The sequence below is a fragment of the Haliotis asinina genome, chromosome 3 (genome assembly GCF_037392515.1).
Source record: "Haliotis asinina isolate JCU_RB_2024 chromosome 3, JCU_Hal_asi_v2, whole genome shotgun sequence".
NCBI classification, from domain to species: Eukaryota; Metazoa; Mollusca; class Gastropoda; order Lepetellida; family Haliotidae; genus Haliotis; species Haliotis asinina.
This window is the reverse complement of record NC_090282.1, coordinates 32,979,663-32,991,547: the sequence shown is the minus strand read 5'-3', so window position 1 is coordinate 32,991,547 and position 11,885 is coordinate 32,979,663. Positions and strand designations below refer to the sequence as shown.

The following is an 11,885-nucleotide window of genomic DNA, read 5'->3' as shown; positions in this document are numbered from 1 at the left end:
TAGGCTTACAAGAGTTTTGTGAAACAGAGCCCTGGAGCTTGTTTGGCAGGATAATTGGGTGTAACATGAGAAAGTGAATGTGAAACTGTTCATATATTTATACAATTATATTTACATTCAGCATTGATCAAAGCATTGTAAAAATGTACTGCCATACAAGGCATTTGACCGTATTTTGAAAATAACATGAAAGAAAGCATCTCCAATCCTCTCCACTTTTCTTCTTAAAAAACTTTTAACACTGTCTATATCGAAGACCTCTGTAGTCATAGCAACAGACTCAGTCTGAGATGTCAGTGGACATAATTGGCTGTTGTTACTGGTGATGTCCTCCGTATTTCTGTCTTCTTGACTAGTTGGAATATTATCCCTGATACTTATTTCAAGTATATTCCCCTTGCATGCATCAGGAAGCACAGTACCTTATGACACAATAGAATGTGCAGACAGACTCTCTAGTACACTGTAGTCCTTTACTTGTGGTTCAACCTTGCCTCATTTTGAGTATGACCTTGACCCTATTTAATAAGGCAGAGGTGAATACAGTCATGATGGCTGAGGGTTTTTTTCAACTGTTTTTTTTTCTTGATATTCTCATGTGTCTGGTCAACATGAATACTGACTAACACATTGTTCTATGCAGTCAGTTATGTTCATAACAAGCATCTTATGCTACTGAATCACAGATCACTGGAAGGAGGATGATAGCAGACTTGACTCTACTCTAATTTCCTTGCTTTTCACAGTCCACACTACTGAATAATCATGGACAGTGAATGTTCCTTGTGCAGGCTGTTGTTTTGTGACTCATCCTTAGGGTAAGAGTTCCTCCCATTCCCCTATCCTGAATGATATTTATTAATTGATATATACTATAATTATTAACAAAATCTGACAACAATTACTAGAGGAATCACAAATATAACTAAACACTCCCAAATTATTTACAGTACAGGGTTGAACCACTTCATGTTACCTCGGTAAATCTGCGGGAGAAAGATTATGGGGGAATGGAAGCAACTCTTTCTATCTTTAACACAGTCTCCATATTGCTTCAGTCAATGTGTTGGTCATATCCTTGATTGTGACCAGGGAGACCATGGAATACACAGATAAAAAATTGTTGCAGAACTTCTGCAGGTAAATGAGGTCATGGCTTGTTGATATTGATGAAACATAAAACTTACATCAGTCATTGAGTTTGGGGGAACAATCATTTATGTTGTCGTTTAAATTCAGTTTGTGTGCTTGACACCTTCAGTGACATATTCCAACAATCAGATTCCTCCTTTTCATATATTCTCATCAGCATAATTTCCTGAGGTTTATTGTTTGTCCTTGAGAACGCCTTGATCTTGACCATTGCAGTGACAGTGACCTTTAGTTGAAGCCTTGATGGACACCATTAGATCGCAGACTGCCTATCTGAGGACAGAAATATCATTGGTTTTATGTATGTTGAAACAGAAATGTAAGTGATGGAAGACTTCATGAAAATTTCTAAAGAGACATATAATCTCTGATTCAGTTGAAACTGATAAACTTAACAGTGATCGATTTCTTTTACCTACCAATATGGTAAGACAGTGATATGCTTCTGTTCTGAAGAAGGTGTGAACTGGATATGCGACAACAGATGAAACAGTAAGTTGAATAACTATGATCAAATAGACAAGATGTAGGTTTGGCAAAATGGAGTCTGTATGTGAGATATTCATGTTAATTAAACAAGGTAAATTAACTAAAATGATCTTAACTGCCTACTCATACAACTCTCTTGATTATTTAGGTCATCTATAGTTTATACACCACCCCCAGGGCTCAAATATTTCGATGGAGTATGGAGTGTTATTGACCACATTCACAACTTTTAGATACTTAAAAGCTCCTGATTTAAAAAGCTTATACAAAAGTAAACAATATGAACTGACAAATAAATTCAGTTTTAATATGGACACAGTATTGTACAGTATTGTGACAGAATATATTCGATGCTGCTTTCATCAACATTTTGCAATATCACATCTGGTGGTACAAGAAATTAATTCACACATTGTACCCATCAAACTCCTTAACCATGAGGCTTCCTCACTGACTACAATTATGTTTTGTCACATATACACAGAAGTTCAGGAGAGCTTCACAGAGATGATAAAGGGGGAGGAGGTAGCCATTATTCCTTGAGTATAGAATGTTTCAGAATTCAGGAATTGTCAGTCAAATGTGCCCAGTGCCATTTTCTCACAGAAACCAAAAATCAGTGCATAGGCAATACTTTGATTAAGAAAACAAGTGTCAACAGATTTTATACAGTAACAGAATGTTGCATTGGGGAAGGTTAAAAGGACCTCAGTGCCACATTCAAAATATTGCACTCTTGCACTCATGATGACTTGACTGCATGTTGAATACTTGTCTAATGCCATTCAATGAGATACCATGTGGCTGATTGACATGGATAGCTATTCCAGACACAGTTTCTTGACTCAAAGATCTCCTGTTCTTGCCTTATCTCCAAATGCTCATTGGTTACAGTTAATTTAACATTGGGAACATGAGCTTATAGCAATATTCCAGCATTATCATGGCAGGGGACACTGGAAATGGGCTTAACACCATATACCATTAAGCTACCCTATCACCCCTTACATAATATGAGATCCAGCTTGTCTACCACAATGGTGAACAACAAGCAGAGCAATGGAAGCTAACTGCACCACAACAAGCAACTTTCTATCACATCTATGATACAGACATCTGTAATCTGTGACCGGTATCCAAAACCAATGTGCACCAAAACAAACCCAGTAGCCATACACAGAGATACTTACTCTCGTCAGTTAAACTGTTGAAATAATAACATTGTGTCACATCACCTTTGATATCAGGCTGAGTTATGATATTAATATGTTTTAAGAATACATGTATATTGACATTTCTTGCATATTTGATGGTTCAAGCCAAACTCGGTGATATTACAGCTAGATGATGTTGGTCTGTAAACAATCAATTAAGTCTCAACTCAGACAAATCAGTTTGATATCATGAGCATTGGTCGATGCAATTTTAATACAATGACATTAATCAACCAGGTCAGTAGGGCTGGCACAGTTAACCAGAATACCTGGAATCTGTGGGTGATGAATTGGTCCCAATATTAGTACCTGTCCCATTAGGCAGACCAGTCATGATCATGTGATTAATGGATTAAACAATGCCATGTTATCCTGTCTACCAAAGGGGATTTCTGATAATTGAGAGGTTACCATAGAAACAACCTGAATACCTACCAATGGTCCAGAAGAGCGAGTGATGCGTGTCCGGTCATCTAATTTCTGGTTGGTCAGTTCTGATGTTACAGATGACCGTCTTGGTGGTATAATTCCAGATGCAATCAGTGGAGGTGTCGAGTTCACCATATGTCGATTCACTGTCTTTAAAACCGGACCCGTCCTGAAAGATTGATAGGAACTGATGCTGTCGACAAGGAAAAAGAAAGCTATCACTGGTTTTATCTTTTTAACAAAATAATTCAAAACAGAAAAAGTTAATATTCTAAGTCATACATTTGTATGGGCGCATCTCTGAAGAAACTTTTGATATAGGAGGAAACAATTTCCACTATATTTTATAGGCACATTCTCTCTTTAAGTTCACCATCATCAAATGTCAAGGTCATTTCAGTTACATTAACCACTACTGAAACTTATTAAAATATTTAGTGTCAATTTCTGTTAGATTGATCTACTTTATAAAGGCAATTTCTGCTTGAATAGGCTGGTGTGTGAATTACTCTTACACGTCTTCATCTTCAGGAAAGTTTGAAAAAGTTGGCACCTAATAAATGTCTTTGGTAGCACCAACATTGTGTACTAGTATCACATGATACTTTACTTCCTCGGCAGTGTATTAACGGGTAACAACACACACAAATAAGATGGACTTGTCTCAGATATTTAGCTCCTCTCAGACATCATACTCAAATGTTATGTATTTATTAAAGAAATGGACAAACTCCGGCATAATTTATTTAAACAGAACTCCCTTTAGTCCAAACTCATGACCTATCCCTGTAAAAGTTTTATGTAAAATGTAAAGGCCTCAACAGCCAAATGATCAGAGACAAGTCCCCTTTTAAGTTAGGCACCAGTGTACCTGACAGGCTTTCTGAACACAGGTGGAGGGAGGGGGAAAGTGAGGGGGTTAGACACGTGGTCAAGCTGGTATGGGTTGCGGCGTGATGACACAGGGAAGGTACGAATGGGAGTCGCAACATCGCCTGCTTCCGAGTCACTGTCATCGGAGGAGCTACAAGGGAAGGTTAGCGTCTCAACAACCAGTCACCATCTAGTATCAACTAAAACGCTCCTTCAAACATACCCTTGTGTGAATCCTTTCATACTATTTCATGGTACCATAAGTACAAATTTGCATTATTAAATAGATTAACTATTGCAAAAAGAACAAATCCAAACACCTTCTATTGAATATTACTTACATTAACATAAAAAGTGGCCATAAGGGGTTTTGACACGGACAAATATCTAGTTATACATAGTAATATATTCAGATATTATCTCACAAGGTCTGTTCAGGAGGCCTGTTCTTTGTCTTGTTAGATGCACAGAGTGATCAGAAGAATTCCCGAGTCAGCAATATTACAGCTAAGAATAGTTCTCTGCGTATCTCTAACCCTTGACGAATCAGTCGACAGTGGGGATACATTCACTGTCCCACATACTGCAGTCACAGGGAGTGAGTGTGTATGGTTTTATGTCCCTACTAGCAATATGCCAACGACATTACAACTGGGGACACTAGAAACGGGCTTCACACATTGTATCCAAATGGGAAATTGAACCCAGGTCTTCAGCATGACAAGCAAACACTTTAACCACAAGGCCATCCATAGCACTCAGATCACACCTTGTTGCAAACACAGTGGCCATTCTGACCTCCTCATACTCATTTTGGTGACCAATGACCACACCCAATGTGTCTTCCCTAAATACATATGAACTGTAGACACATAGCTGTTATCATGATATAGTTTCTATCCAGCATGCAGTACTTGGTATATAAACATGCAGTAAACAATGGACCCTATACACCCATATTACAATACACAGGACAAAAAAAAAATTACTACATGGCTAATGCTGGTACACAATAAACAGTCCATTCCTGTAGCTCACCTTCTCAAACAGTGAGTAAGTAAGTTCATTTTTATGCCACTTTCAGCAATATTCCAGCAATATCATGTTAAGGACCACCAGAAATGAGCTATATGCATTGTACCCTTCTTCTTACATCCCTGCTGACAGATGTTAATATAAATAGAGGGTACTAAATGACCTTCCATGCAATACCATTTTTATTAAACAAGTTCATGATTTGGTATCATACAAGCCAAAGCGAGTTTGATACGAACTCTTTAATTAGTTTAATAAAAATGGTATTTCATGGAAGTGACTTTAGTATTCTGTTTATTACTAGCTAACATAAATTGACAGAAACTGCAGCTAAATTGCCTACAGTGTGAGGACTCTCAGATTTCCACGAGTCAAACAAGGTCTAGTAAAAATGTGACAGCGACATTAGCATTGTGACATCACAACTTTAAACCATTTTGTCATATGTCAAGCGGTATTACACTAGTGTAATAGTGCCATAAAAATATTACATTGCAGTATCTTCAATGGGTGAGTAATAATAACATATATCACATGCCAAGGAATATATCTTTTAGTAAGTATGGTTATATTATATTTCAAGAATGCAAATCTCTTTTATCTGGAGTGCAAATAGTGAATGAATGCAGATGTGAAGGTGAGCAAAGCCAGTTAGCACACGCAAGATTACCTGAGGTCTTTGGTTCCATTAACCAGATGACCATTTGAGAGGCCATTGGTCAGAGAGGTGGAAGGAAGGATGAAGCCATTTGTGCTGTGTACACCTGGGCAAAGATCTCGGAAGTTGTCTGCGGAAAGACATAATAGTAAGTGAGACAGTTTTAGTTTCATGCTGCACTCAGCAATATTCCAGCTGTATAGTGGCAGTCTGTAAATAACTGGAGCAGACATTCCAGTGATCAACAGCATGAGCATCAATCTATGCAATTGTGACGACATGTGTCAACCAAATCAGCCCGCCCAACCACCCAGTCCTGTTAGTTGCCTCTTACAATAGGAATGGGTTATTAATTACAAATTCAAACCTGGTTGGTGGAGTTTGTACCTTAGGAGGGTAGGGTGGAAATAATTTAACAGAAATAGTATTCCATATTTAAGTTATGAATTAACACACACGTTCTTTGACTATTAACTCAGTCTCACCTTTCCTGCAGTAGGAGTTGAATGGATTACCATGATCACTACATCTGTGTATGGTTTACCATCTGTTTACATATGTGAATCCAGGCCACATACATCTATTCCATACAGTTACTAGACAAGTTTGATACCTCAGATTTTTAAACTTTTCTAAATAGCATCAAATGATTTGATGATTATTTTCTTAGATACAAATGTGCACTACTTTATTTTCTAACAAGCAAACACAAAGCATCATGTAGAACATAAAAGCCTCCTTATAGATGCATATAATTTATTATAACACACAAAACACAAACATACTTAATTGCCTTATTCACCAACATTTTAATTTTTCATGTCAAACCCACATCAGATCACACCAAAGTACTATAAAGCAAAACAATAGTATATGTCTCAAAAGAATTTAAAGAATATCCAAATTCTTAATATGACTTTTGTTAATATGTCATTGGAAGACAAATTAATCAGAGTCATATGAAAAAGCTATCTTAACTTCTTTTGAGTAGTATATATAGACAAAACGTCTATATGCAACAACTAATTCTATCCAGCTGTGAACTTTCAATCTATCTAGCCAAGTATACCAAAAGTGACAATGTTGTTGACTCACAGAACGATGCCACATTCACTGGGGGCTTAGTGTCTGTATGGAGAAGTTGTGCATGTTGTACATAGTTATATATACATCCTTAACAAAAATATTTTAAACCACTAATATTTGTATTTCTGGAACCATTGCCCACATAATACAACACAAAAAAAGAAGAAAATAATCACTGAGCATGTTGTATTGTCATAATTATATTAACTATCATGTTGATAATTTTAGATCAATCTGTAGGATAGTTTTTATATGTGCCCTGTAAAAAACCTGAACATAGGACAAGATTGAAAATACTTCCAAACATTACAAATGCCCCATACCATTCCATTTTCCAGTCATTATGCTTATTTTCAAGCCAGAATAAAATCATTTTACAATTAATTTTTATTTCAAATTAAAAAATATCTATAAAGTATGTTTCTTTTTTTTAACACAACTGAAATTCTTCAGACCCAAGTAATCAGACTTAGGAAATCTCCAAACAACAATTACTTGATTCTGTTCAACAAGCTGAACCAAAGCTACCAGGTTCTGAAGCTCACCTACAACACCCCTTCATATAACTAGTCATTAACTACAACTGGAAGTATATAATCAAGGATCACTCCATGAATGAAAGTGCTTGTCTTTTAAATATATAAGTAATATATAAATATATACATCTTTATGATTTTGATGAGCATTCCTGCTCTAACACATGAGTTTAATTGACACTGTGCAATCATATGTAGAGAGTTATCTATAACATTCCACAAAAGATAGAAGCCACCTTCTAAATGCCTCGAAAACAATCTCAGTTAGAAACATGCAACAATGAGCTGGTATCTAGCAATACACTTACCAGCATGAGTATACCCTGTTCGGATGTTGAAGCCAACAAGAGCCTGTGAGATGTTGGAGGTTCCTTCGTTGAGCGCCACCTGCAGGCGATGATGAATATCATCAGGGGAGGCAAGCGGAGGCTGCCCTGGTGCATTTCTACCATCTACAAACTGCAGGAGGGAAGCAAAGTCAGCAAGCATAGTTAGCAAGCAGGTCAGCAAGGATGATAGGAGAAAGGTGGAGAGCAACAAAGCATAGAGATTTGCTCCTGAATTTAGGACTGGTTTGAGATTATATCCCAGGTACATCACTTGTCTGTGTGGCTGTTTGTACTGACTGGACTAGTGCTTGAACTGTAATTGTAATTGCACACACAAAACCATGGCACGCTCTAACATTAATACCCCTTTCAGCATACAGACATATCCTGATCATTCCTCAGTGTCCACATCACTGACACTTCATGAATCTCCTCTCACCTACTTATTGCCTTAAGTCTTCACGTGTTACCATGTATGTTTTCATGCAATGGGACATCAAAAGCATTATTTAAACTTAGTGCAAAATTTGATTCAGGAGATTCTGACCAAGAGGTATTCCTCATTTCCCTAGTTAATATTTATTTCTAAATAGAATGTAGGTTTGGAGAGTAATTATTGGTTTGGGGAAAATGTAGACATACAGTAGTGTTTTTTTGTAGGAGTTTATTTGTTAAAACTCTTTCTTTATTTTGGCTCTTCAGGTGTGAGTTTGTGTGTGTGTGTGTGTGTGTGTGAAAAGTATGGATCCATTTTATTAAGTCTGGCTTACTATTTTTGTTGATCAATAAATTGTATTAATTTGGGAGATATGAATTGTGTTTGTTGTTCTCTGGGAAGACTCAGAAATGCCACTTACTGCCTAAGAACCTAAAAATAAGGTTTACGAAAGGTTTCAGTCTCTGAATATTCAGTTATGATGCATAAAAATACAAAAAACAAAATGTATAACAGAGATCATTTCAGGACATTGACCTTGTCATTCACATAAACCATACTGCCACTGGGTGACCTACCTCAATGGAGACGGCTAAATATTACAGATCTAGTGCGGTGACCAGGTTGTGTTGTTAGATACATGGTTAACTGGATTATTTTTTAGGCACTTGGTTATCCAGTTGTTTAGATAAAGACATAAAGCGTATAACAGAGAACGTTGAACCTGGTCAACATAAACTGTACTGTCATTGAGCCACCTACCTCAATGGTGCCTATTACACTTTACATTATTTGAAACATCAAGTTATGAAACATACATTTTTGATGTTCAAACACATCATTTTCACAACTTACTCACTCACTGTTGGAGCAAAAACTGACATCCTCTGTCAATATGCATGTAAACTAATGTTTAGATATGTCTGAATAAACTGTATTTTATTTTCTGGAGATTGTCCTCAGACAACTTTACTAGTCCTTTCAGCATAGACTGAACCTTGATGGTACATGTGTATCTGCAACCATGATTACAACACCAAACCAGTTGTGTCTCAATGCAACTTATCAGTACTAATCAATGTTATATGATCTATACTACTCAAAACAAAGTTAAAGAACACCTAATGCTGTACGTTGCCATAGTTTAACTGCCATGAAGTAGATTGCTTTTTCACTTCTTTCAAGCAGGTATATTACCAGTAAGGAGGGGAACCAAGATGGCAACAGATGGCAGAAAGGTCTAGGAACTATGGCCATGATATTAAAGCACAGATGCTATTCTATAAAAACTACTTTTCCATCCCATGAAGTAACTATGAGAGACCGTAAACAATGCAACTAAGCAGGAAAGGCTATGCTTTGACACCATTTATCATCAGTAACACAGATGTAGCCATGCACAGTTCATACTGGGCATTTTGTCAAGAACGTAACACTTTTGTGTTTGTGGATATTGTGAAATTGTACAAGAAATGTGTTATCAACAACTGACTGACTGATTACAGATACAAATCTATTAGTTCCACCAACTCACAAAGAAACTGAGATCTTTTTGTCTATCTTCTTCTGTTTTCTTCTTGATTTCTGCCATTCTCTGGAATGTGACAAATGAACACAAATCATGTTTCATATATGAGTGATAAATAACAGGAATGTCACATTAGGTCACCATGAAGTCAACAAAATCTTGTACTAATCCACAAATATACAGTGTGTTTTTCATAAAAGCAAACATTGTTCAAATTAACATATTATTTTATACCAATACTGACTCAAACAAATTGCTTGTTTATCACCCTCTCAAAATGTAGTACAAATGTAGTTTTGTGCTTCTGTGCTGTGTTCACCACATTTCACTCAAGAGCACCCTAAACGATTTTACAGCTATCATTTGTGTGAACGATAGTTTGCCAGTAATGTCTATACTTTTATCATCTAGTGTAGTTTTATACGGACAAACTTTATGGATGAACAACTTATTTATGCAGGTGATGCAAAGTATCAATACAGATACTTTTATCAATGTCAAGCAGGTATATAAGAATCTGTATCAAAACATTGCATAACCTGAATAAATTATTATTATGGATGTTTATATTGTGTACATATCCATGGTACTAGTGTTTGCTCAAGGTGCTAGTATTTCATTTCCTCGCTCAACCTCGCTGGATAACGCTGGATCACTAGCCTGGTGTTTTAGCAAGCTCGCCCACTGTGCCCCCATTCTTCTTTATTCATCCATAAAGTTTGCCCTTATCTGACTCTCTGACTTCTAAAAATGCCACTCAAAAAAGTTAGTCAAGCTTTGATTACCATATTCCTAGATTCCTTGACCATCACTGCAGAGCTGGAGTAATCACTTCCCACTCATTTCTTTCATTGGCATTCTAGAAGTTGAGGATGTGAGGACAATTTTTCTGGATATACAACTTGAATGTTTATTCTGCATGGGTGACATTTCAACATAGTGATGAATGTTGCCATCAAGCGAATGACAAGCAACAACATTAGATTCTGTGTCAAAACATCCCCTATACAGAATAAAGAAGTTGTATATCCATAAAAGTTGTCCTCATTCTTCCTTCTTGTTGCCTTACAGTACCTCGGCACAGCTAAATTCTTTGACTTCTATTTCAGATAACTATGTGATAATGAGATAGTCGGTAGTTTTCAGTGTACCTTAGCCTGTCTCTCAATACTCCTCTCCTCTGTGAAGCAAGGCACACCCCCATTACTGCGCCCCTCATACTTGCTGATGTAGTGGGGACGAGTGGCCATTCTCATGTACTTGTCCAGGGCAGCATTGGCCTGCAATCAGAACTTTTGGTTCACAAGTTGGAAACTTTCATTTAGATTCTACATATATGTATTCTACATAGATTCTACAAACTATATTGAATTAACTTTTTCTATTTGTGACACATGTTAAAGCTTTATGACTGGCCATTTGAAATGTTTTCTTGAATGACAAATATATTTAAGACATATAGAAAAATTACTGTTCAAGTTACTGCACTGAGCCAATGAGAACCCCATGCATGATTTAAAATAATTTTCTCCCCAGAATACAAAACAAATCTCAGCAAAAAAAGAACATAAAAAGACTCAACTCCAAACAATTACAATCAATTATGGAAGGAAGGTACACTGACACACATGTGGAAGACACAAGGTTAGAGTGAAGCCATGCAGGTCATGTTAATAGTTGAGGCAATCAATAGCTAGCCCTGTATAGAAGGAATATAACCATACCAGCATGCAGACTCCATATGACTCACCAGAGAAATAACAAAATCTTTATTCCTACATATACATACACACAGAAGTGTCATGGTTATAGAACGAAGATAAAGATTCTTCAGAACTGGGTTCTGCTTCTGTTGTATATAGGGAATACATTGCAATCTGATCATAATAATGGTTGTAGACATCTGGAACTAGCCTGGATGACTAGGATCCTTCAGGAGAGACACAAAGGTCATGCTATTGTTTGTCTGTATCTAGGGAACCAGTGTACACTCTAACCACTATACTCATTGCACACACAAGGTACTAAAGCAAACTGGATCATACATTTCTGTCTGCTGGATCTAGAAAGGAATCAACACAACATCCACTATGAGTAACTACCTTCTTCAGGACATTCGA

At 36.8% G+C, this 11,885-nt stretch overlaps 1 protein-coding gene across 1 annotated transcript in view; it reads right to left on the bottom strand.

The window, feature by feature from the left end:
* Positions 1–83: 83 nt before the first annotated feature.
* Positions 84–11,885, bottom strand: part of LOC137276748 (uncharacterized) — an 83,827-nt gene continuing 72,025 nt past the window's right edge. The window contains exons 18-24 of the mRNA XM_067808387.1: positions 10,917–11,045; positions 9,772–9,831; positions 7,781–7,931; positions 5,863–5,980; positions 4,156–4,308; positions 3,291–3,453; positions 84–1,425 (exon numbers count right to left, since the gene is read on the bottom strand). Of these exons, the coding sequence (XP_067664488.1) occupies positions 1,381–1,425; positions 3,291–3,453; positions 4,156–4,308; positions 5,863–5,980; positions 7,781–7,931; positions 9,772–9,831; positions 10,917–11,045 (819 nt within the window). The 3' untranslated portion in view covers positions 84–1,380. The remainder of the gene's footprint in view (positions 1,426–3,290; positions 3,454–4,155; positions 4,309–5,862; positions 5,981–7,780; positions 7,932–9,771; positions 9,832–10,916; positions 11,046–11,885) is intronic.